The sequence below is a fragment of the Fundulus heteroclitus genome, chromosome 15 (genome assembly GCF_011125445.2).
Source record: "Fundulus heteroclitus isolate FHET01 chromosome 15, MU-UCD_Fhet_4.1, whole genome shotgun sequence".
In the NCBI taxonomy this organism is placed as follows: domain Eukaryota; kingdom Metazoa; phylum Chordata; class Actinopteri; order Cyprinodontiformes; family Fundulidae; genus Fundulus; species Fundulus heteroclitus.
In genome coordinates this window covers 20,043,637-20,070,343 of record NC_046375.1, presented here as the reverse complement: position 1 = coordinate 20,070,343, position 26,707 = coordinate 20,043,637, and the positions used below count along the sequence as shown (strand labels likewise).

The following is a 26,707-nucleotide window of genomic DNA, read 5'->3' as shown; positions in this document are numbered from 1 at the left end:
CCCAGTTACAAAAAAAAAAAAAAAATGGAGGTTATATTTTGAGGTAAATAAAAAAGCTGGGGAGTCACTCCAAAAAAAAAAAAAAAAAAGGTGAGATTTGGCAAGTCGGTTTACCGCATCGGTTTTCCTTCAAGTGTTTAACCAAAAGCAAACCTCTCTGATTCAACTATTTATCTTTATAAAAAATATATATATATTTTTTGTAGTTCTTTTTTAATATTCCTGCCAGAAACTAGTCGCACCTGCCACCAGAACTCACAGGCGCTTGGGAGGGAGCAGATAGACAGGGAGAGAGCTAGACAGGGAGAAATGGCGCCTCGGTGCTGCGCTCACTGAAGCGGTGTTTGGAGCCGGTTGGAGAGACTCGGTGAGGACCAGCTCAAAGGAGAATAAAACATGGAGAGCACCAGGAAGAGCCCCCGGACCCGGAGCGGCACCTTCATCTCCTCCAGGACGCGCTCGTCATCGAGAAAAGAGAGGAACTCAGATGAACATGTAAGCCGGTGTCTCTTTTTTTCTTCTTCTTCTTTTTTTTTTTTTTTTTACCCGGCAGAGCTAGCTTGCTCTGCTAGTTAGGCTAGCAGCTAGTAGCCCTGGCCCCCCTGGCTGGTCCCCCCACTAATGTTTTATTTACAGCCAGGTGCCAGCGGCAGTCAAGCTGACAATCACACAGAGCCGCCGACCGGACATAAACCCCACGAACCCAGCCGGCCGCGTGCGTGTCATTTGCACCAAACTTGTTTGCGAGCTGTCAAAAAAAAAAAAAAAAAAAGCTAGCAACACGAACTCCCGGCTAGCCCCAAGTTGAGTTCCCTTTGTGTTTGGCCAATTCTGCCCGGCTGACTTGTTTCACCCTTGTCATCCGAACTTAGCCCTTCAAATGACGCCGTTTGGGTTGAAGCCGTCGGCTGCACTCCAGCCCCACGGCGCCAGACGAGCAGCATGAATGCTTTGTTAATGGCGGAAAGATAAGAAAAAAAGGGCTTATTTAAGCTAGTAGGGAGAGCGCTAGCCCGACTGTTAGCTTAGTGGGGGAAGGGAGTCCCAGGTCCACAACAGTTGGCTGGCTCGGGTCCCGTATTTAGCAAGCCTGAACTTGGTGAACTTTTTTTTTTTTTTTTTCTCCCTCATCTCGTAAATAACCACCAATTGGCCACGGACAGGCTTTTCCTGAAATACGTGTTTTAAACCCAAAAATACTGCCAACTTTGCGGCCACTAAATGCGCTCTTCGCTCCGGCAAACTTTAAAATTGATGCCTCAAGTTTTGGCCTGGGCTCCGACAAGCTGTCAGCTCTTTTGTCTCGGAGTGTAAACATCAACACCGCAAGCCCGAAGACCCGCACATTCCCCCTTTTATTTTAATTTTTTACCACACTAGAAAGCATAAGAGGGACCGACATTTTGTCCCTTTTGACGGGTGTTTTTAATAATAATCGTTCTCAGTGTATTATTCTTACTTTTTTTTTTTTTAAATAATATTATGGTCCTGATGGCCCTGATGCGGTCAGGCGACTGCTGATAATCCCTTTTCACTCTTAAGCAAGTTTTAAAGTGCCTTTCCTTGAACTTATTGGCTTCAAACTAGCAACTTTCATACAGTGTCGGTCTTGTTGTAACCACTTCTGGCAGCCAGCCCTTTTGTTTTGGTGCCATTGTTTGTCAGTCTGCAGGGAGGACAGAAAAGGTATTGAGGATGCGCTGCCTGGGTGAATAAAGCCTGAGCTTCCTCCTCCACATCTGCTCAATCTGAAGCCTCCATCCCCCGTGTTTTAATAACCCGCTCCCTGCTCCAGCCCTGATTAAAAATGAGTGGGTCATTAATTGACTTGTGCTTTACCTGATGGCATGCTGGGTAGGTCATGCAGTCCTTTTGAATTGGCTGTGTGGATGTTGTTCGTTTAGGACTTTTAATGACTTATTTAAACCCTTTTCCCCCCCATGGTGGAAAGTTAACTTTGAGTTCAGTGATTTTTCTTTCCTTTTGTAAAAACAAAACAAGAAACAAGTATTGGGTTTCCCTACATAAGGTCAAAAAAAAAAAAAAAAATATATATATATATATATATGAACCTCTGAATTATTTTATTATTTCATATATATATATATATATATATATATATATATATATATATATATATATATATATATATATATATATGCACTCTGATTAGGCTCCCGGGATAATTCCTTAATATTTGACCACTCCTCTTATTAGGACTAGTGGGGATCATTTAAATTGGTTGGTTTCCTGTCAGTGGGCCTGGCTTTTGCCCTTGCCATGAAATCTCTGTCGCCACCATAGCCGCAGCCAAGCAGGGCACCCCCGTCTTCTTCTTTGGAAAAATAATTAGCAAAACTCCATGGGGGCTACTGATCATTTTAGTCGGCTTTATCCATTTCATAACCAGTTTCAATGCGTCTTTGGGCTCATCCGTGATCGAGTTTAACTCTTCCGACTCAAACCGTCACCTTCTGACGGCAAGGAATCAGCCAGGATGTTTAGTGGTGGTGGTGTTTCCGCCTAAAAACCTGAGCTGATCAGTTAGACCCCCTATTTTCCCTCAGATCTTCAACAAGTCTCCGGAGCATTGTGAGGTTTCCCCGTGCTTCAAACGCTCCACCATCATCCCGCTCCCCGGGAAACGCACCATCACAGAGGGAAATGACTACAGGTCTGTAACCCTGACGTCTGCGGTCATAAAATCCTCAGAGCGACGGGTGTTGAAGCAACTGAAGGACATCACCGGGGCCCCTGATAGACCCCCAGCAGTTTGCTTCTCAGGCAAACGGGTCGGCATGCGACGCAGTCAAGCTAGGACGATCTTATCTTTGTTTTATTTGTCAAGGCAACACGCATTCCAGTGAAATTTGTCTTGTGCGTTTAACCCATTCCTTAGGGGCCAGTGGGCGGCGCCCGGGTAGCATACTGAGGCTGAGGCTCTCGCTCGAACCCAGAACCGTGCAAGCGCCCTGCTCTCTAACCACTAGGTCCACGCTCCTTTTTATTTATTTTTTTTAAAATCTAAATTATTCCAATTCACTGGGATTATCCCGTACTCACGGATCCCGTATGTGGACGTCAGCTCGACCTTCAGTGCCGTCGATACCGACATCCAGTGCCAGTCTGCACGCCTCCATCTGCTGGTTCCCTTGAATTTCCCCTCGTTGTGACAACAAAGGACGCTCACCCACCTGAGGTACCCACCCAGAAATAAACCCCAAGAGAAGTTTGTCGTTTCCCTACAATCTGCTTGGGAAAATTCAGCAAAATATCAATGGTTGAAACACGGACTACAGGAAATTCAGGAAGAGCGTTTTCTTTTTTTTGTTTTTTTTTTTTAAACGAATAAAGTTGTTTTCTGCCGTTATGCGCCACCCTTTAGGAAAAAGGACCTTTTGGACAAATAAACAGAATCAGAACAGGACGGAGCTTTCTCGGTCCGCTCGTAGAGACGGTTTCCCGTGACGTCAGCGCGATGAGCTTCAAGTAGCAGCAGTGAAGCTGGAGCGTGAAGGCCGTGTGCGTTAAGGGCAGAGTCAGGGCCGTTTGGTCACATAATGCAGAGTTTGGGTTAAAAGTCTCTTGTCAGTATTTATACATTACTGCTTTATGTCCTCGAGCTGGTTTGTGTTGCTATGAAAGTTAGTTAGGTTAAGCCCCTTTTCCCCCCCTCCCATCTTTTGAGAAAATGTCTACGTTCTTCTCCTCTTTGACCCTTTTGTCATAAAGCTCTCCTTTCTCTGTCTTGTGTTTGTTTTTCTCCCGTGTTGACGCAACAGAAGGAGGCTGGCAGCGACGCGACCAGTCCCAGCAGCCCACGGTTGACGCCGCCCGCCAAACGAACGCGCCGGCAGATGGCCTCCGAGCCGAGCTCCAGCGACACCTCGCCGTCCCCTCAGGCGAAGGGCCAGAGGGTCAGCTGGGGCCTGCCCACCTACCGCACCAGGTCAGTGCCTTGGATGCGTAACGTCCAACCATGCTTATGGCAAATCTTTTGCATCCAGTGGACCAAGACAGCAAAAATACATTAAAGTGATTTTTTTTTAAGTGTGTTTTTAGTTTTTCGGCAATCCTGAACAGGTGTCATATTTTTTTTCTTTTAAATTGTTCTCTTTCCAGGCTGTCCTCTCGCACAATGCAAAACGGCCACGGTAATTCACATCTCCTTCACTTCGCCAGCGCCTTGCTTTCCAAAAAAAAAAAAAAAAAAAGCGCGCCCCCAAAAACGTTAACGTGTTTGATCTTTGGACGCTGCAGCCCACATGAACCGCAGGGTGGAGGAGAGCGCAGGGGCCGACCACTCGCGGATGAACGGCCACGTGGAGCTGAAGAGAAGCTGCCGGGTGAGGAAGAGCCAATTTCAGCACCTCAATCAGAGCCTGCTGTTCGACCAGCTGGTCAACAGGTAGCTGGCAGTCGTACTTTTGACATTTCACTTTGCGGCAGAAGCTGGAAATGATAGCATGGAAACATTTGGTGTGTCTCATGCGAGGAATGCGATGTCAGATCTATGATGGATTAAGCTGGAAACACGAGATAAAACTTTAGCCGACTCAGTTTGAGCTTATTAAGCTGGGTGTGTGTGTGCGTTTGCTAAATGTCGTGGTCGTCCCTGATATGCTTTGTGTTTGCCCATCCACCGCTTCTCTCCGTCTGTGTGAAGCACCGCCGAGGCCGTTCTTCAGGAAATGGACAATATCACCAGCATCAGGCAGAACCGTGAGCTGGAGCGGCTTCGCATGTGGAACGGAGAAACCGAGGAGGTAAGCTCTGATCTGTGGCCAGAAAAGCAAAACAAAACCACGACTAAAGTGAACACAGGTGGTAGCTTTGCTGCTTTTTTTTCTTTTTTCCCTTTCTTCAGGAAAATATGGACATGTATTCTCGGGTAAAACGGCGGAAATCTATGCGTAGGAGCAATTTCAACTTGCCCGCACACCACAAAGTCATGAGTAAGGATGAGGAAGAAGAGGAGGAGGAGGAAGAGGGGACTGAAGGTACATGTGCCGAGACATAAATCATGCTCTGGAAATGCATTCGGCGCGTAGAAACTCCGTTTTTTTGTCCTACTGTGGGTCATTCAGGACGAGTAGGGATGTCATGATACCTTTATTTATGCTCTTTTTGTTTTCTCAAATTGATTAATGTGCTTTAATGAATCCGTAATCTGTGTGAAGTACCGTATTTTTCGGACTATAAGACGCACAGGATTGTAAGGTGCATCACATATTCATCCCAAGTGTGTAATATCACTTCGCCCCTCCGGTGGGGTGACCAGACGTCCCCGATTTCCAGGGACAGACCCTGTTTTGGATGACCTGTCCCCGGCAAAAGCTGTCCCTGGAAATGTCCCCGATTTCAGTCTATCATGATGAAGTAAAAACGTTTAGCGAAACAAGAGTTATTTACCCGCTACTGCCGCTGTCCCGACGTAGTAGAAGAGTTTTGCCAAACGCACCTTTTCCGCCCCATCGGTGTTGCAGTTCAGACAAAACAAACCAACCCCCAGGTAGAGATTCTGCGCTCAACAAAACCAGAGACGCCCCCAGTTTTTATTAGAGAAATCAAATCTGGTCCCCTTAAGGAGGAAACACACTTACGCCGTGTTTTTAAAAGCGTAAATTTACACCTGATGCTGCAAAGTACGCTCCACAGCTGCCTGATTCTGCAGAGAGAAGAACCTTTGTCATGGGTAAGTAATTAAAGAAAGACAAATTATCAGTAATATATGGGTAAAGTTTTAAATTACTAGTAATATATCCTATGTTTTGATCTCTTAAAAGTCTGTGTCTTGAACATGTCTGATTAGACATGGTCAAGACACTAAACTAAACTAATACATTGTTTTAGTTTGTTAGCTTGGCACTTTATTTTCGACGACTCTTATTTTAGGATACTTCTGGAGGTGAACTTTTTCCCGTTTATTCCCTGTCAAACAGGGGTGCATACGTGTCTGAAATTAGAACTTCAGTCTTATTTAGCCGCGTAGCGTTATACTTCTGGTGTACATTTATTTACTGATTAAAATCAAAAGCTAACCTAAGCGTAGGATGCGCGTATGCTGCGCTTTGTAATGCGTCCGGTGTGTTTCCTCCTCAACACAGCCCTCTCCTGTGAGGGAGAGCTATCCGTCTCTGCCGGGAGGACAGAGTAGTTGGACAACACTGCCCGGTTTCTAATAAAGGCCAAAATGAACTTTTATATTGAATTAACGTCCCATAGAGAAATCACTTAGTCTTTAAGTTGAGCGGCCTTGACAGGTGACTGACTGGTCGGAAACTCAAGTCGGATCTTTTTCCATTCAGTGAACGTACCGTATGTGAGGGCCGGCAGGTTGTGTGACAGCAGCATCCTTCACTGTGGATGTTGCTACTGATTGAAGAATAGTCACAAATGTAATTATTTTCAATGTCATGTTTTCAGTTTGAAAGCACAGTCAGAGATGTAACGAGCTATCTAGTAGAAAACCACGTCTTTAGATTTTAGATTTCAGTCCAGATTCCCTACCGACTGGGAATCACAGTTTAGTGTCAGATATATAGGCCTCAGCCTATTTCAGTAATCTGGTATTGTGTTTTGTTTTGTTTTTTGACTTTTTATTTGTATTGAACATATTACAAAAACAGTGCCATTGCTTTTCAACTGAAGAAAAATAAAATATTAACTGCATATACATACTCACCAATCCACATAAATATCAGCACACACTCCTGCACGTACATATTATGTACACTAATATACCGAGAGAGGAGAGGTAGAGGAGAAGAGATGAGCCGATCTTCAGACATCACACAGGCAGGAAATCCCTTATATACAGGCAAACAGTGTTATGTCAGCCAAAGAGCCAATAAGAGCGTCCCATGCCCGCACAGTAGATGCTCGTGCTTTGCGTACAACCGCCAATGAGCTTTCTAAAGTGATTTATCCATTCTTTTGCTGATGGGATGTCCGGGGAAAACCATGAGTGTATTATAGTCTTCTTAGCAGCAGTTAGTCCTGCGAAAATAATTTTCCTCTGAGCTGATCTGATATTGCCACTAAGAATGGAATCATCATTGAATAGAAGCAGGGGGAGATGCATATGAATGGGAAATCCTAAAAAAAATTTCAAGGCAATTATGCACCTTGGACTACAGGCCATACACAGGGGGACACTCCCAAAAAACATGAAGAAATGTGCCAATAGTGTTCTGATCACATTTTGTACAGTGGAGATCATCTGTCAGTTTCACGATAAAGCGTATGTATGGTGTGACATAAAATTTGGGCACAAACTTGTAATGAAAAAGTTGATGTGCTGGGTTCCTAGATGAGATGGGTATGTTGGTCCCAGTCCAGATCATAACCCTGACCTTCAAATTCACGATTCCAAGAACTGATCACTCCCAAAGGTTTAACGCCCTTAGGTAGCATTTCATTGTAGGTAGTTGACACTAATCCAGTAGAGGACGTTTGATAGGAAATCCAAATGTCTGACGGATGAGAGGGTAAAGGTGAATTTCATGGTCTGATATTGTGTTTTTTGTTTTTTTTTACCTCTAAAATAATTGTAACAAATTGCAAGTATTTTAAAACTATCTGTTTTTAGATCAAGTTTCGCCAGTAGATGTATTTTTAGGTTTTTAAATTAGCAATGAACTTTAGAAACACCAGCCAGTTGCAATGTCTGGCAATATTTTCTTACAGGGCTTTTAAAAAAAAAAAAACGTGAATAGCGTTTTTCTTTTTAGCTGTGTACCTATAATTCTGCAACGCTATCGATATAAACGTAACACCGGGCTGCGGGTTTAGCAAGACCAGGTCAGGCTAACTGCAGCGTGGTAGTTAATCACTGGGCAGACTTTCTTTTGTGATGCTTTAATTGGACTTTAATTTGATTTTATTTTGATGTTTTTGACCGTCACTTTACGCTCTCAGAATCTCACGGCGAAGAGGAGGACGCCGAGGATGACGACGAAGACGACGAAGGGGATGAAGCCGAAGAGGCAGGAGAGGAGAACGACAGGCCGTACAACCTGAGGCAGCGCAAAACGGTGCAGAGATACGAAGCTCCGCCCATCGGTATTCACTTTTTTGGGATCTTCAAACCTCAGCATTTCATTTGTAGCTCTTAAAGCGCCTCGTCGTTTTAACCAGCGGTCGCTTTGCGTTTGTCGTTCCAGAGCCCGTCAATAGAAAACCGAGCAACCCCTCCCTTTTTGACACCCACAGATCCCCAGCAAGAAGAAGCCATATTAGGTGGGCTGGGGGAAAATGAACAGGCGATAATTAAAGACCAAACCTCTGCTACTAAGGCTAAGAAGTAAAAGATCTGGTTTGTTTTACTTCTGCAGAGTGAAGAAACATGCCATTCACAGCAGTGACACCACCTCATCATCTGATGAAGAGCGCTTTGAGCGAAGGAAAAGCAAAAGCATGACCCGGGCCAGGAACAGGTATCCACTGTCGTTTTCTTCTCTATACCTTTTTTTTTTTTTCCAGATCTCCCTTATTTCTGTAGTACTTTTAATTTTAAAGTACTAAAAAGACAATTTGTAAACGCTGTAGCTTTGTCGTTGTTGTCCTCTTGTATTTCAAACCAATGCTTCAATCAGGGAAAGTTGATTCCAGCTGCCCTGGCACTTTGAGATTTAATCTCAAATTGTTATCTAATGATTTGACAAGCGAGTCTGTTACATTCTGTATCATTTTCCCCAAAGAGGGAAAATACTTATTACGAGTGGCTTCGTCCCAACAGATGTTTGCCCGTAAACCTAACAGCTGAAAGCTTGGCCAGCGGCGTGCTGCGCGACAGGGCCAAAGTGGGCGCCAGCTTGGCTGATGTGGACCCCATGAATCTTGACGTTTCGGTGAGTGAAAATACCAACGGTCCAACTCGGCTGTAATCTGGACGCTCGGGTGTGCTCAGGTCAGCAGAGCCTTGTATAGAAGGGTTGTTCCTAACAATTTGTCTTCCTTTCTGCCACTGCACCACCCAGACGTAGCTTTTAATCTGGATTTCATGTTCAACGCCAAAACGAGGAAGCGCATTATTGGGAAGTGAAAGGGCATTGATTTATACACAAAGCCAGAAAACAAACTATATTTTCAGGCCCTTTTTACTCAGACACCCCTAAATAAAACCCACCTTTACCAGCTGCGATCGGAGTCTCCTAGACAGCAGAGAGCCCCTCTGTGTGTAAATTATTTGGCAGTATAGATGCAGCTATTCTGTGAAGATATCAGGTGGGCAGGAGGACATTGGTGACCAAACAGCGTCACAGAGATCGCAGCAGAGAGGTTAGCCATAAGGCCGTTTAGACGTTTAACGCAGGATTAGGTTATGAAACGGCATCCCAAGAGCCCGGCTCAATCTATCATCCCGAAAAATGGATCGAGTACCGTTCACCTGAACCGACAGGACACAGACGGCACCAAGCAGAGCTGTGGTAACCCCGGAGGAGCTGCAGAGCTCCACACGCCATGGAGAAGAATCCAGTGACTGAACGACCACTAGACATGCCCCCCCCCCCCCAAAAGCCGGCTCTATGCTGAAGAGAGCCAAAGCACTGGCTGCTAGAAATCCATGAAGCATAGGTGTAGGGCCTTTATCGCATCGTTTTATCGCCATCATTAAACATTTCTTATCATGGTGAGAGTTTGGGTTTATCTTGACAATGATGCATTTCAATTACTAATGTCTGAAAACCCCCAAAACTGCCAGTATTGTCAGGATTGCTATCTTAGCCATTTTCTATCAATAAAGGTCAATAAATTCAAAAATATAATTAAATGTCGTTACTGTGCGCAGTTTAGTGGTACAAATCACATTCTTTTTTTGCCGCTTGTGCCCTGACGAATCATATTTAGAATTTAGTTTTAATATGTTACATTATTAAATACTGTATTTGTATTTATGGGGCTATAAAAAGACTACAAAAAGCTGTAGTATAACAATATAGTCCATATCGTCTGTGAGCATGCTCCCTATTCATGCTCACAGACTTTTTGTCGTTTTGCAAATTCAAATGGTTGGAATTTCTCTCATCAGACGTAAAGCGCCTCGCAAAGCAAAAATCGAGACAATACTGACCAAACGGTCTCTTGCTTTTCTTACATTTTAAAGCTGTGCGTCGTTTTTCTTCCACTTCCCGATCATGTACAACTCTTTTGGGCTTTCAGATAAATTCCCGATAAGATCTACTTTTGGGACGGTGTGTCCTGTTGCTGCCACTTTCGTTCGTAGAGATTGTGATTCGTCAGCTCGACGTCTGACTTTCATACGATCAAACATGATTAAATCTCCTTCGCAGGTGAAGTTCGACAGCGTGGGTGGCCTCACTAATCACATTCAGTCGCTAAAGGAGATGGTCGTGTTCCCGCTGCTCTATCCCGAGGTCTTTGAAAGATTCAAGATTCAGCCTCCCAGGTGAGAAGAGCTGAAATGTGCGCTCCGTTATCATTTTTCATTTATATCAAACGGATGTTGGGTGGGAGGAGGGATGGAACTGATGTAGGTTCACGGTAAGGTTGGCTAAGGCCGCAAGAAAACATCAAATTAAAGTAATAAGTAAGCCAAATCTAAATAGTTAAAGGATTATATTTAAATGATTCATTTCTTCTTAGAGAAACGAGATGTTGTGCTCTGGGAGTATCCTAGGAACCGAGTTTATATGTGCTCTCCTTCCCTGTTTAGGGGGTGTTTGTTCTATGGACCACCAGGAACAGGAAAGACGCTGGTTGCACGGGCCCTCGCCAACGAGTGCAGTCAGGGCAACAGGAAGGTCGCCTTTTTCATGAGGAAAGGAGCCGACTGCCTCAGCAAATGGGTGGGAGAATCAGAACGGCAGCTACGCCTCCTCTTTGACCAGGTGAGCTACCTTGGCGGTACTTTGGTGATGTCAGGTGGAGCAGACCCACGCAGCATCACTTCACTCTCTTCATCTATAGTACGAAATAGGAATATTTAACCTTTTCACCAGCTTCCATGCTGGATATTGTAATATAGCCCAGCTTCAGCTGGTCAGAAAATGCATACAGATAAAACGCAAAACCAGTAAAATAACAATTTTCCATCAAAGCTACTCTGTAAAGTTTCACCTTCATGTTGTGTGCGCTCCTCCCAGGCTTACCTGATGAGGCCATCCATTATCTTCTTTGATGAGATTGATGGCTTGGCTCCGGTTCGCTCCAGCAGGCAAGACCAGATACACAGGTAAAGCAAAGACGGATGCTGGCGTTTCGGATCAAAGGTGCAACTGAATGTCTCATGGCTGACATTTAATTAGACATACAATGCTAGAATTGGTTTGCAGCCATCAGAATCTAGTGAACAGTGTCGTTTTCTTCATTAAACAACAATGCTAGTGCAGTGGGGAAACGATGCAGGGCGTTCTGTTTTGCTTCTAATTGCAACTCTTAGACTTGCTTTTACTTCATCTGTGAACCTACTAGCAATGCAAATTGGCTCATTAATAACTGATTTAATGATTTATTTACTGAGAAGCAGTACTTGAACTAGAGCTGCACCTCAGGTGTTGTAGCCTCAGTAAACCTGTCTACACAGTGTTTTAGCTGACTTAATTTAATTATAAGGACTAAAACAGCATTTAAAGTATTTGTTTTGAATTTGTTTGTCTTGATTTTCATTGTAAGCAATAATTATATATTTATATTAGGAGCAGATGCAACACTTTGCGGAGATTGTTGGAGAGTAGCTGCTGTAAAACATGGTTTATTATTGTATCATATTTATCATTTTAAAACAAAGATGATGTGACGGTGAGTTTAACATCTTATGTTGGGGACTATCATGGTTATCATAATTAATAAACAGTCATCTGTGTATTCCTGAGAGAATGTAGATCCTTAGCATAAATGAGAGATTTTCTTAAAGACTTTATGACAGAGGGAGGAAAAAAAAGAGATGCTTTGCTGTTCTCCACTGAACCTTCCTGCTCTCACTCACGGTGTAGCATCAGTAAACCCGTCTACACAGTCACCTGAATGTTACATGGAACAATTAAAAAAGCCATTTAAAAGTGAAGTCTGAGGAGGCATAAAATCTGTAAACACTTCACTTATAATGAAAATCTCAAACTTTGATTCTTCTTCCCACTATATCAGCTTCTACCCTGACGCTCTGTTCATGTTTCACTCTTGACTCTGTGTGTCTTCGTTGAACCTCGTCTCTCGGGACGCAGTAACTGAATAATCTTTTAGTTTTTCCCTACAAGCTCAGCTCTTTCTCTTCTAGACGAAGCCACTAAACCAGCTGGTGCTCATTTTATTTTATTTTTACTTTTTTTTTCCTTTATCACATAGAAGGTACACCCAGATCGGCACATATTTGTTTTTTTTTCTGTGTCCTCGTTCTTGTCACACCTCCGGCGAGTCGTGGCAGATGGCCGCTCACGCTGGGCCCGGTTCTGCTGGAGGCTCCTGCCTGGTTAACGGAGAGTTCTCCGAATCGGATCAAACTAACCTGAACCAGACTAAACCCAGTTGTCCCCACAGAGTGCCACAACGTTAACACCATGCATACACTGGGCTGTGGTTCAGGAGGAGGGATTGCTACAAAGTTCCTGGCTTGATGCAGTTGTCTGTCTTTTCTTAGATGGGAAAACGTTTTATCAATTTTAGGAACAAATTGAGATTGACTGTTCTCTTTTTCTTCAAATCAAATAGAATCAAACTGGAATGGAAGTAATTGACTTTGAGCTTGTCTTCATGATGGGATTGTAAATGAATGCCTTGAAGTAGCATTTTAACTCTGGATTATAGTTGCTGATGGTCAGTGAAGCTGTTCTCTGACTGCCATGTGGGGGAAATGCATTCATGGAGCTGAAGATGCTTGCTGATCTGTTAGGGTGCATACTAATGAATGTTTGTAGAAACGAGGTATAATCATTTTTATCTCTTCCGTAAGGACTCGTCAGGGTTGGTTTGAAGCCGTCACACTCGGCCGATGGTTTTGCAGCGCTCAGAAAGCTTTTTTCCGGTGTGGTCTGGCACTCTTTATGCCCCGGAGAGCTTTGATGGAGCGGAATATCGAATGACGTACTCTGCGTGCATTTCTATTTCATCCCCTGTTCACAGTTCTATTGTGTCCACGCTGTTGGCCTTAATGGACGGCCTGGACAGTCGTGGGGAGATAGTCGTCATCGGTGCTACAAACAGACTTGACTCTATCGACCCAGCACTCAGGAGGCCTGGACGCTTTGACCGGGAGTTCCTCTTCAGCTTGCCAGACAAGAAGGTGAGAGTAAAAGAAACTCAGGCGTCCAAATATTCTGACAGTTTTATCACTCGGAGACAGAAGAAAACAAAATATGCAATAGAAAAATGCAACCCTAATTAAGATCGAGTGCATGTTTTTCTGAAATCTTAAAGGTAGAACACACTCTTCATAGGAAAGTAAATGTGTATAATTAACTCTTTGTAGCCCCAATGGATGTGTGCGGTTAGTCAAATTAATGGTTTATTACAAATACAATGTAGCCATAAATAAGACGATTGTTTTTGACATATTGCAATTTGCATTTACATTTATTTTGTACCCTGACAAATTATGTGCACTTGCACCCGTTTTGATGCTGGAGTGGTGGGTGTGGGGCGGTTGCTTCTAAAAATCACCAAGTAAAAATGGCAGAAAAAGGAGAGGCCAAGTGGCTGCAGCAGCATTTTCAATCAATCAATCATTTATACACAAGTAATACTATGTGTTAACTCTTCTATATGTTTTTAAGAATTATTTAAATTTATTAAAATGTCCATATTTTAATATCTTATCCCATTTATCTGGAGATGATGATGTGCATTAAACTTTTTTAGCTTTTTATTTTTTTATTATAGCTGATATTTAACAATATATGAGAAACACCAAAAAATATCTGTAAAATGCATACCGAATGAAATTATTTGGAATTTTGAGCACACGCAGAAGCATGGTCTCTTTTCAAATATTCAACCTGAGCCGTCCACCACAATATTTCAGTAACTATTTTAACAATTTTGTAGTCCGTGAAGCTAGATTACACAGAAAATACCACTTTTTTTTTTGTCTTGCCTGCTTTTCTTTCCTTAGTTTTATTATGCAACTAAACATGGAGGGGTATAGATATGGACTTGGATATCAAATTAGACGTTAGACAAGAAAATAATTCCTTTATTGTCCCGCAATGGGGAAATTCGGGCGTGACAGTGGCATACACACAGACAGTTACACACAATTATTAGCACAAAAAAGTAAAAATGGCAAACTAGTTTCCAAGGAGCAGCCAGGCTAAAGTTAGCTTTTTTGTTTTGTTTTTTGATATAACTTGTTGATAAAGTGAGCTCACAGGATGCTCTCCTTTTGGTTCCATTTAATCCTGTTGGATCAAAACTCGCAGATGATTTACTATGTGCTCTATTTTGAATTTATTTATTGGTTTTATTTTACTGTGAGGGATCAGGTTGGATTCGCTTGGTGGTGTTTGATGTATACATGTAGGATGTAGTCCTACATGTATTCACTGCTGTCATCTGTTTTTTTTATTTCCCCCTCCTGATTTAAGGCCAGAAAGCACATTCTGGAGATTCACACAAGGGGCTGGAATCCCAGACTGTCTGAGCCATTTGTCGACGAACTCGCAGAAAAATGTGTCGGTAAGAGTCGCGCAAACATCAAGTGGTGTAGAATTGATGCCTTTTTAAAAAAAAAAAAAAAAAAAATGCCTAAGGTTAACCTAGATCTGCAGAGCGTGTTACAGAATTTCATCAAAATGACACCGGAGCAGTGAGAGAGAAAGAGAAATAATTGACTTTTTATGGGGCCTTTCTTCCAGGCTACTGTGGTGCTGACATCAAAGCACTTTGCACGGAGGCTGCCTTGATGGCGCTGCGCCGGCGATACCCCCAGATCTACGGCAGCAGCGTCAAACTGAAGCTGGATGTCAAGTCCATCGTCCTGGGGCCCGCCGACTTCAGCAAGGCGATGAGGACAATAGTCCCGGCCTCCCAGCGGGCTCTGGCTCCCCCGGGCCGGGCCCTGTCCCCCACCCTCAGGCCCCTGCTGGCCAGCTCCTTCTCCTCGGTGCTGAAAGCTCTCCTCAGAGTCTTCCCCCACGCCCAGTGCACTGACAGGGACAACACACAAGGTACGAACGGAGCCATCCGTCGTTCCCCCCTCCTCGCGAGCGACCTCGTTTTCCTCTCGCCTCCCATCTCAGCCGTCGCCTGGGTTTCCCGTCGGCATGTTGTTGTATTTGATTATCTCCGTTTCCCCAACCTTATTACCGCGGCTCTTTGTATCGCCCTCCCACGCTGATCATATTGTCTGCGTTCCCCACTTCCATCTAAAGGTGGTACCGCGGAGAGGGAAAAACCTCATCACTGTGTGAGCACAGTAGCTCTCACCTCCGTCCGCAAAGGGGCATTTAGCGCGGATTAGGCTTAATGGAAAACTTCACCAGCTGGGAGTCGTTTCTTGAAGAAGTTGAACCTGTTGCACAGAAAAAAGAGAAAAAAAATGACAAATGCCCCGTGTCTTGTTTACCGTTAGAGGATGTTGCTTCGTGTCTGTTCAGTGAAGGACTTAATAATATCAGCGTTAGAGCTTCTTTAACGACGCCTTGCTCTAGAGGCAAGCCTGTGGTAGTAAATAACCCTTAGAAGAGCGTGCCACAGCACATAATTGGTTCTACTTTTGGTGTTCTTGTCTACAACAGGCGGTGACAATCATCTGCTTGACGAGGACTTGTACAGCGACGATGACAATGAGGACGGCTCTGCCTCCATTTACGAAGTTCAGCCTTCTGCATCCCCAAAGAGTCCGCTGTCCTCTTCTGCCACGCACAGACCCTTTCTCCACTTCTCCTCGTGAGTTCGGGAAAAACACACGTTTAACAGCAACGGCTCTGGAAATGTGTTTATTAAAGAAGGAAAAAAAAAAGCAGGCTGCCTTATCTGGGGAACTACGGTAAGGCAGTGAAAGCTGCACCGACAGCAAAGAAGGTTGTTTATTCTCCTGAAAAAGAGCAGCGCGCTGAGAGATTTCTATTATTTTAAGAAAATGCTTGAAATTTGAACGTTTTTTGCAAGGAGCAGTTTATCAAACGCTAGTTGGAGGACAAGAAGGTAGAACTAGTGCTTGAACAAGAGAAAGCGGAGCACTCCTAGAAGTGCTGTTTTCTGAGGTGATTTAAGGTAACGCCTTTAATTGTACGTTTAATGTGCAATTACAGGGTCTTACAAAAATATTCACACCCTTTGAACTCTGTTTCACATCATGTCACAACAACAAATCCGAGTGTGCTTTTATTTGGATAGGACAACATAAAGTAGCACTCAGTAATGAAATGAAATTTGTAGAATTCATTGTTTTTGAAGTAATTGACGATAATGTGCCATGCAGTGTGGTCTCTGAGTACATCTCCACCACCTTGAGGTGGCTAGAAAAAAAGGCTGACTAGATGTGATGTCTCTTGGCAGCAATTTTCAAGTCTTGAATCAGATTCTTGCAGGAAGGTGACTCCCCCAACCCCCCCCTCCCCCAAGTCAGTTAAAGCATCTGTTGCAAAGATGTCGAACTTTTAGCTGTTAGTTTCAGACCTTCCTACCTGCCGAGGGGGTTGACTGTGTCGTTGCCATCATCGATGTGCCCTCTGCGCACGCTGAAACCGCCTGTGGCTTACCAGCAACAATATCCGGACGCTCTCATTTTCCTTTCTTGAGAATTTTTTTCCCTTGTCTTCCTCTCCAGCACAATGTTAAGCTTTAAGCAGTTGGACGTCTTAGTAAAAGGAGAAAAAAACTCAGGCTCTCTCAGGGCTGGACGATATAGAAAAAAAGCATATCGATTAAATTTTAAATCTTATTGATCGATAAAATGTATGTTTTCAAATTATCATCAAATTGAAAACATACATTTTAAGTGCATCCCTGGCTATTTTATGCTGTTGCTTAGCAACCTATTATTAGATAAAGAACACACAAACACTGAATTCCAACTCAACCCTTTTATTCAACCAACCTTTTACAAAAACTGCAAGTTTTTAAAAAAAGAAACGTACTCTCTGAACTCATTGAAGGGGGCGGGGCTTGGTTCCTGGGTCTGCGTTTGTGATTGGTTGGGAGGATGTAATGACTGTAATATTAACCTACATGGCTAGAATGCAAAAGGAATAAAAACTGTTCTATTGAACTTTTTATTCACCCTTTTTTCTATCGATCGATATATATTGTTATTGAATTATCGTCCAGCCCTAGGATCTCTTGTATGCTAACGTAGGAGCTGCATATTCAGCCATGGTGCTACCTTCCCTTGGTTGTTCTAACCAGTCTCATTCACTCATCACCACATTTTTCGTCCCCTGCACCGAGGAACGGCTGCAGGACTGCTCAGAGCTCACAGACCGGGACGTTTCCTGGGATCCAACCGCTGATGATAACCGTAGACTTACCGACCGCATCTCTGATGATGCCAAGTTTCTCTGTTGACATGAGTGCACCCACAAGAGAGACTCACTGCATCCCAAAGAACAAACCCTGGGCCCCTAAGAGCCTGAAAGACCTACTTAATAAAAAGCAAAAGGCTTTTAGAGAAGGAGATGGGGACAGAGGGAAGGCTCTGCAGAGAGAGCTTAAGGGGAAGACCGAGGAAGGGAAAGAAGCCTACGGGTGAAGCTGCAGTGAGGAAGGTCTGATCAGGCTTGAAAAAGATCACAGGTGTGGAGCAGAAGCGTGGACTGTTGCTGGAGGGGACCAGGAGCAGCTTTATGGGTCGAATGATTTGACAGTGTCCCCTTCATGTCCAGTTCAGTCCACACTAGACTCTCCAAAACAGTTTTGGATGGAGGGTTTTCAGGTGAAGGGAGAGCTTGATGGACTGAAGCAGTGAAAAGCAGCCGGTCCCTGATGGTCCCAGGACCTGCTCCAGTCAGCTGTTTCCCACGGTCACAAACCTCTTCAACCCCAGGGCTGAACCTACAGGAAGTTGCTGCGCTATGGAAGACATCTTTCCTAGTTCCTGTCCCCAAAATGATACTCCAAGACCTCTTCAGTACCTTTAACTCCATCCAGCCCCATTTGCTCCGTGAAACGATGAGGATGATGCAGGTGGTGCCATCTCTGAACTACCGGACCATGCTACCCTGCCCCCCCCCCCCCCTTCACAATCTACACATCAGACCTTCAGTATAACACAGACTAGGGTTACAGTTGCTCTTTCTGTTCTCAGTTAATATACTGAGCAATGCTCCCCTAGATGCTCAATCCTGGCAAGTTGCATTTATAAGATGGCTCGGCTTTAAACGCCATCGTTGTTCTGCCTGCTGTCTTCCTTAAATCCAGCTGGATTTTTTTTTTTTTTTTTAGTATATAAATTTACACACAGGTCGACTCTATTTACAGAGTGAAAGGTACTTGATGCAAAAAGCCGTTCCAGCTTTCTGAATTTTATTTGTAAGATATTGGAAAACCCATTTATCACGTCCCGTCCTCTTCCCCAGCGCCGCACCGCTTTGTTTGCGTCGCTCATAAACCGTGAGAAATAAGGTTTGTAGTTTTGGTGTGATGGATGTAAAAAAGTTTAGGAGGTGCGACTGCTTTTGCAAGGCAAAAAAAGAAGAACTTGTAATAACTATACCTCTGAAGCAGGTTGTCAGCTGGTTTAAAAAGTAAATTCCTCTGTGAGGGAAGGTGGTTCTGTTTTCCTGAGCTGCTTTACAAACTATAAAACTCCATTTGTGTGCAGATCTGCACTCCAGCAGCCCACAGCGTACCGGCCTCGCCTGCTGCTGGCCGGGGCCCCGGGGTCCGGACAGAGCTCCCACTTGGCCCCCGCCGTGCTCCACCACCTGGACAAGCTACCGGTGCACCGCCTGGACTTGCCCACTCTGTACTCCGTCAGCGCCAAGACGCCGGAGGAGTCCTGCGCTCAGGTGAGGACAGCCTCCTTTTGCTGGAGAACGCAGCTAAGGTCTTCAGAGGCGTCACTCCTTCGACCTCTTTCTCTCTCCGGTTGGCAGGTTTTCCGCGAGGCCCGTCGAAGTGTTCCCAGCGTGGTGTACATGCCGCACATCTCGGAGTGGTGGGACACGGTCAGCGACACTGTGAAGAGCACCTTCCTCACCCTGCTGCACGACGTGCCCTCCTTCAGCCCCGTCCTCATCCTCGCCACTGCTGAGACGCACTACGCCAAGCTGTCAGAGGAGGTAGGAAGAAAAAAACCCCAAAAAAACAGTGCTGCGCTTACATTTTGGGATACATTTCCGTGTGTAACGTAGATGATGAACTCGTATTTTTGATCAAGATGACACAAAAGTTGTCGTTTACCTCGTAGTCCGCTGTGGTCTTTTTGCTTTATTGTCTCTTCTGGAAGCATAAGCGGAGTCGGGACACCTGGTGTGTGTTAGGGGGTGCGGATGTGGTTCAAGTGCAGGATGTAGAGCTAGAAAATGTTACCGTTTATAAAAAAAAAAAGAATAAATCTGAAAGACGCACAGCAAAGTCATCTCTGGTCAAGCAACAGAGGCGATTTAATGAGGTCTGGGGTTTGACAGCCTGAAGTCCTGAGCCGAGGCCACGCGGTCTGTATGGAGATGCTTGGGCTGACTGAAGGCTTCCTGTCTGCTGTGTCTGAGCGCGCTTGTGCGCTGGTGTTTTGGCGAGGCCTTTGACCCTGGTTCTGATCCAAGCTAGCTTTGGCTACTGGGGTGATTCTCGCAGTTTTTGGCTTATTAGGACTGAGGCGAATGGGCCAATGGACACCCCGTTAGGGTATTCTCCTAATTAACCTCACAGATCTAGTTTCAACCTTTTTTTTTTTAGTTTTGTATTTTTCATGGTCTTTTTTTGAGGTGCTTTTTTTCCATGGCATTTTATAAAAAACTTTATTTAAAAGCATTTATTTGGGCACCCTTTATTAGCATCTTGTTGGGATAACAAAATTGTCCCTTTTTTTTTTTTGGATACTTGTGCTTTAAACACGTTTAACTTTGGGAAGTTTTGTTTTTTTGTCTTTAATAGTGGCGTTTTGACTGATCGGCCACCATGATTATCTGCTGATTTTCATGAACAAGTTTGTGATCTGTATTCCAATCATTTAGCGTGTAGCGTTTGTAACTAAGTCATGTCCATTTAATCGGTATTGGTAGGAATTATTAAACCTGATCGGGGCATCCTTAGGTTTTAGGTTTAGTTTGGAAGAAATCACACTTCATCAACTTTTGTCGCCTTTTGAGTTAAAATTTAGCTAAAAACTAATTATCTTGGATTTTTAGGTTGTCTTTTTGCTTTTTGTAGCTGCTAACAGCACGTTTTCAACATTTGATCAGAGAAATCGGCTAACATCTCCATGAAATGTAGCTTCCTGGCTTCAGTCCTCCTGTAAGTGCTTCAGACAAACTTTGGCTCCAAGTCCAATTTAAGCATAGATCAACTTTACAAATGGCTGTAAAGGAAAATGATTTAGAACGCTAGGACTTCCTGCATACATTTTCACAGACCGCTTTCTTTTCTTTTTCTTCAAAACTACAACCGGTTCAACTAATGTTTGAAGTATTTTCTTATTCCTAATTTCATTGGGCTGCAGCTGGGACACTTACAGTTTCAATGTTGCACACAAAGCTGTTTTCAAGTCTACTCACTCATTTTATGACAGTCTGGAAAGTTCAGCTCTTAGTCCCTGATTTTGAGTAAATCGTATAAGAATAAGCGTTTGCTGATGCTGAATCCTAGTCTGATACTTCATACACATGGTTTCGATTCTACTGATTTAAAATGACAAACTTCATTTTGGCATTATTATAAATGCTTACATTGGTTTTCATGTGTCCTATTGAAGTGGCTCACCAACTGGCTTGTCATGGTACAAACATTTCAAACGCAGAAAACAGAAGCATGGCGACAAAAGCGATAACATTATATTTAATTGTCCTAATCAGCGAAAAAGCAACGAGTAGCAGCAAGTCAGCAGCCATTTAGATAAGAAAAGGCAGATGAAGTTAAGCAGGAAAACTGGAGATTAGAAACGCCTCGCTTACAGTATTGAAATCTCTGGTGAAGTCAAATGTATTTATCAACAATATTGGTCAGTTTTGTCCTTCTAGGGAGTTTTTGCATAATTTTCTTTTCTTTGATGGTCAGATTGAAGGTAGGTTGCCATGGTTTCCGGCTGGTTTCTAAATGACTTGTCAGCTTCAGGCAAATTGTGGCAATGCGGCTCACCGAGAGTGCGTCCGGCGCAATCAGGGATGCGGATCAGGAGTTGACGTACCTTCAGACGCCGTTAGCAGCCATTTCTGTAATTGCATTGATTGATTAGTGCTGGGCAACAAATCGGGCTTCTGTTACACATAGTCCCACAAGTACTGCTTTTATTTTGACCTTATCACTAAAATATATATATTTATATTTACATTTAAATCCACATTCATATTATGTTTTTTCTAAACATTCTCCAGGCTTTTTTTTTTGTCTGTCTTTAAAGAACATTAGATTTTTTTGGGGGCATTTTAATATAGGGTGATAGAAGAAAACTGTTGGCATTCAGCAGGATTTGTGCGGGGCAAAAAAACCTAAACCTAAATTATAGAGGGGTTTAATAAACCTAAACTACTGCTGCTGCATGTTTTTCTTGTGTGTGTATGATGCAAGTATTTCTACATGCTGTCTTTGAAATCCTAAAATGTTAATATTTGATATCATTGATTTGAAAGCTGAAAAGTTTTTGAACATTGCTGTTTAGCAATTTCCAGCGTTTGAAACTCACAAGTTGCTAAACGAAGGAGGTCCACTGTGTAAAACGTTTCTATTATGCCCGTCGATATATCTCAGTCATCTTTTTAACTAAAATGGCCATTTGATTGCCTTGTTTCACTCTCCGGCATTGAGAACACAGTGACAGCTGCTTCCTTGGCTGCGACCCACAGCAGGGAGCAGGCAGCGTCCCTCCACAGCCAAACAGACTCTACAGGCCGGGGTCCAGCTCCACGGCTTCCCTCCCTCCCTCAGCAGCTGTCCGTTCTGCTCAGATGGATTTTCCTTTCGATTACCACCCAATACAACGAGAATGCCTTGATCATGGGTCTGTGAGAGTGATGTCTATAGTTGGAGGGACATGGTGTTTTTATTTTTAGCACGGTTGGCAACAGAGGGGGAAACGAGTGCGGAAAGAACATTAGAAATAATCAAAATAAATATTTTGTCTGTGGATTCGCCTTAAAGAAAAATGCATTGCAGTAGAAAAACGTTTCTTTTTTTATGAATCTCTTTAAAACGCGTATAAAGCTTCTACCATGTAGACATTCACAGATCAGCATTGAGTGGCCAGTGTCCAGTTTTTTTTTTTTTTTTTAAAACCTTAATTTACAATTTTTTTCTTCAGAACTACATTTTAAGAACATGGACAAAAACAGCAATTTTTTTTTTTTTTTTTTGCCCTCCTGCAATAAGCGATCATTAATTATTTCTATTAGAAGCTGGGGCAACACCACACCATATTTGAATAATTTCTCTAAGGGTTTTACTGTTGTAAAACAAAGATTAGAATGAATCTCATTGAAAATGCAGTTTTCTTTTAGCTAGTTCTTACACCTTCGCTCTTTTAAACGCTTCACTGATACCGAAAATGCCGACTTTGAGTCGTCTTTAACCAGCGTCCACACCAAGCAGTACTGCTGGACAGTTAAAGGCGAACTGGTGGCACTGGGGTTTGTTGCGTTCCCGATTAGAGAAAAGATCTGAGTGTCTGGTCACAGGTCGGAGCCGATCACGCGTAGTCCACCAACAGCAGGTCTCTTTTATGTCCCGTTTCCAGCCAGGCATCCAGCATCAGGTAATAATGGTGTTCTTGGTTAAATTGCTTGAGTTAGGATTTTGATTTGCTTGCTGTTCTTCTCACTCTTTGAATTGCTCTTACTCTTTTTAATTAATTGCTTAATAAAGGGAGATTATTAAAATGTAGACGCCGCGATGCTTCGTAGAGTTGCCAAAATCAGGGAGAAGTGGCGTTCTTTTTCTTTTTCTTCAACTTGCATTGTTGCCTGACTGGCATTAGAGATGCTGTTTCGTTCATACGTCCAGTTAGCTTTGCTTTTGTGTGATTTACTCACAGAGGAATGCAGAGGAAATTCATCTTATTCCATCCATCAACCTCCTCCCACTGTTGTGTAAATTCTCAGCTAGTTTAGTTAGAAGCCACAAACACTCCCGTTTCTTTTCCTGCCAGAACGTGCCTCCATTGAGTCCGTTTCCTTTTGGTTTAAATCAATCAGTCAATCATAGATTATACATTTAATACATTAAACAAGAATAGGTTAAGCAAATAAGTGAAAAGCATACAAAACATGCACACAGCCTTATTCCTTTCACAGTTTCAGAGCCCTGCAGAGTCGAGATCGGGGACGTTCCGACAAAAATGCGAGCCAATATGAAAGACAAATAAAATAAAACGCCAAAACCTAAGAAAAAAAAAAGAAAAAAACATTGATGGAGGACACTCCAGGTCCACGGTGTTGCTGCAGAATGCAAACTATTGCAGCATCTCTCAGCACACCTATCCAGAGAGCGTTTGATTGATTGTGGTCATGAAGGAACGGTGGGGCTCAGGGGGCGTGAAATCCAATCCCTAACAAGCGGGCGGTGTTTTTGTTTCGAACTCGTAACTTTCTTTTCACTCGCCATCAACTGCCGATACCTGACACGCTCGCAGTTTTTCAGACAAAGAAACGGCGCTGGATTGGGTTGACGCTCAACTGTGATTAAAACTAGTGATTAAAACAAGCGTTTGCAAAGGACACAGCAGAAAACGATTGTCGAGGTATTGAGACGAGGGTAGTTGGACAGAAACATGTAATCCAAGCTTTAAAACCAAATGTCCTGAGGTATGCATACAGTCCCTGGCCACATTTATTACCACCTCTCGTAAAATGTAATAAAAAGCTCTAAAACTAAGGCCTTTTATTGCAGCTGCAGCAGCAACATCTCACTGAAAAACCCAGGAAAAGCAACCTTCAGTCAACGGCTACATTTCTTTAGTGGAGAAAAACGAGGCATTTTAAATAGGTATACATTAAAATACATGAAATTATAGCATTAAAAATGTATAAAATGTCAGCAATCCACCACCTTTCTGTTTCTTTGGGGCATAAATATGACGGGAGACACCCTGGCCACCGGACTGGAATAGGAGCCATATTTGTCCTGTCATTACTGAGCAGGATGGTAAGGGTTGTACAGGAGAAAATAAATAAACTAGTTATGTTAACGTGCATAAAACTTCACGATCGGATTAAAATGTATTTGCATTTATAAAAAAATAAAATAAATCGGGTTGTACGTTGACGTAAGTAATTGGAATAAAGCGGCCAATCGGACACAAAACAGAGAACAGCGGCCGCGTATTCTGATTTTCTGTTCTCTTTTACAGGACCAAACAGCAACTTTTTGTAAAATCTTCTTAGTCCTCTGCATCTTTTTTATTTATTTTTTTTATTTTAACCTGTCATCCATCAACACGTCTTTGCTCTGCATCTTTCTGTTGCCAACACCCCTGCAGCTTTTTATGATGATGAAAATACCCGCCTGCTGTGTTGCTGCGCACTCTAGAACTGACGGATTTTTCTTGCTGTCTTGCTCGTTTTTATTATTTTTATTATTTTTTTTGTTTTGTTTTGCTTTTTTTTTTTTAATCCACTGCTGCTGTTTTACCTATTCTACCTTACCTCCGGAGGGCAAAAAAAAAAAAAAAAAAAAAGCAAACAGCAGGACGGTGAGGCAGAGAGAACAAACATGCCACGGATACCGGTGAGGATCGATGAGAATAACAGACGGGGGAGAAAGCCGGTGCTTAGTCAGCAGCAGCAGCAGCAGCAGCAGCAGCACAGCCTCCAGGGGGCAGTTTTCCTTGAGCTCCATCACTGAATTGAACCGGGATCAGTGAAATGATCCCCTCCCTCTGTTTCTGTTCTTTTACTCTCCAATAGTAAAACTGCATTTTCATTTAGAAGACGATTTTGAAGTGAAAAAAGTTGATGCTTCAGAATATTTTTTTTTTTTAAAGCACACGCAGCCCCCAGCCAGAGGCAGACAACGTATGTTGGATAAATTTGCGTGCCTTCTTTAAAAATTAATTTTAATTTAACTCTTTAATGCTCTCTAGCAGTGTGATAATAAATATTGATATTGAAGCATTATGGCGGCACGATTTATACCGAGTTGGTTGTTATGTGACTGCACACATTGTCAGTATAGCAAAGAACTGCTTGGAATAATAAATGTTAGCTAATGATAAGACTGCTCTGCGTTCAGGGATTTATTCCACTGATGTATTTGTTGACGCCTGTTGTTTTTTTGCTGGATAATAGGTTATAAATAACAAACTAACTTTTATTTTAGCAGTAGCAGAATAATCTACGCATCCTGTGGATATTGGACAGATATTGGTAGGGATGTCTCAAGTATACAGATACAAAAATAAATAAGAAACTTACAGGTGATCATTTGTGTAATCAACAGGGAAATGCATCAGCTTAATATCTACAATCATTCAAAATCCCTGCCCTGCGTGATTTTATTTATTCTATATATTTTTTTTTAATTATAAACGACGTGTTTCCTGCTGTTAGAGACTGTGCCCTGTTTACCTTTTAAAGCCAAGCAGAAATGACACATTTTTAGTTTAAATTCCAACTTCTGTGCTCTCTCTCTCTCTCTCTTTCCCTCTTTTTTTTTTTACCCATTTATATATTCACGCATTTCTGCTATCTTTCCTCTGTCTGCCCCCCTGCAGCTTTTTATCATGAGTAAAATGCTTACCTGCAGTGTGGAGAACACTTTTTGAATGTCTTATGCATAATTTATATGATTTGGCACTGATTCAGCTTCGCTTTCTTTATACTTGAAACACGAGCCTTCATTTCTCATACGTTTGGATAAGAATATAGTTAGAAGAGGGCGCCGTCAGTCTTTGTTCAAGTAATAGATCCGTTTACACGGGAGAAGTTTTGGCCGTTTAGAGGGAGGTAGGCGTTTTCAAAGAACATTTTTAATCGTTGTTAACTGCCTTTGTTTCTCATAGCATTTGTAAGAAATTAGTTTTGGGTTTAACTGGTTGTGATGTACTGGACTGTTTGGAGACTGACTAATCAGATTTATAATCACTTTCCAATCTGGTTCTTGTAAAGCCTTGGCCGTGCCGGTTTTTGGTCGTTTCTCTTCTCTCTTTAAGAGCTGTAATATAAGAAGACAGGAGGAGAGCAATAAACAATCTAGCCTTCATCCATCCATCCATCGATAATCATGTGGGGAGCAGAGGTGACGTCATGTGCGTGTGAGAAGAAGGTCTTCCTGATGGCAGCGGGTGATATGGGAAACGTATCAGAACAATTCCTGCAGCTAATCTATTATCGTATCGCGTTCAACACTTCTCGCTCTCTGGTGATTGATATATATTCCCCACTTTGCTCTTGCATAATTCAGTTTGCCTCCACAGCCAAATGTCTGAGATGTTGCATTTAATGCACCATAAAAAAAGGAGTTTTTATCAGCACTACGGTTTTAATGGTAGTCTAATTTTTACCCTGTTGATTAATAAAAACTTTTAACTGTTTCGTTTCTTCTACATGAAAGCTAGGTTATGAAGGTAAAGAACAAGGAGGAAAGTAAAAGCCAATGCGCGCGAACAAGAGCACAGAAGTGGCACATCGTCCCTAACAAGCTCATATCGCCATAGTGACCCCCC

General features: G+C 42.9%; 1 protein-coding gene across 1 annotated transcript in view; it reads left to right on the top strand.

Moving 5' to 3' along the window:
* Positions 1–257: 257 nt before the first annotated feature.
* atad2b (ATPase family AAA domain containing 2B) overlaps positions 258–26,707 on the top strand; it is a 94,737-nt gene continuing 68,287 nt past the window's right edge. Inside the window, exons 1-19 of the mRNA XM_012866682.3 lie at positions 258–495; positions 3,783–3,949; positions 4,123–4,154; positions 4,261–4,408; positions 4,667–4,766; positions 4,868–5,000; positions 7,921–8,064; positions 8,166–8,241; positions 8,337–8,438; positions 8,741–8,852; positions 10,296–10,411; positions 10,679–10,853; positions 11,109–11,197; positions 13,081–13,240; positions 14,541–14,631; positions 14,811–15,122; positions 15,693–15,843; positions 18,719–18,905; positions 18,993–19,178. Of these exons, the coding sequence (XP_012722136.2) occupies positions 397–495; positions 3,783–3,949; positions 4,123–4,154; positions 4,261–4,408; positions 4,667–4,766; positions 4,868–5,000; positions 7,921–8,064; positions 8,166–8,241; positions 8,337–8,438; positions 8,741–8,852; positions 10,296–10,411; positions 10,679–10,853; positions 11,109–11,197; positions 13,081–13,240; positions 14,541–14,631; positions 14,811–15,122; positions 15,693–15,843; positions 18,719–18,905; positions 18,993–19,178 (2,580 nt within the window). The 5' untranslated portion in view covers positions 258–396. The remainder of the gene's footprint in view (positions 496–3,782; positions 3,950–4,122; positions 4,155–4,260; positions 4,409–4,666; positions 4,767–4,867; positions 5,001–7,920; positions 8,065–8,165; positions 8,242–8,336; positions 8,439–8,740; positions 8,853–10,295; positions 10,412–10,678; positions 10,854–11,108; positions 11,198–13,080; positions 13,241–14,540; positions 14,632–14,810; positions 15,123–15,692; positions 15,844–18,718; positions 18,906–18,992; positions 19,179–26,707) is intronic.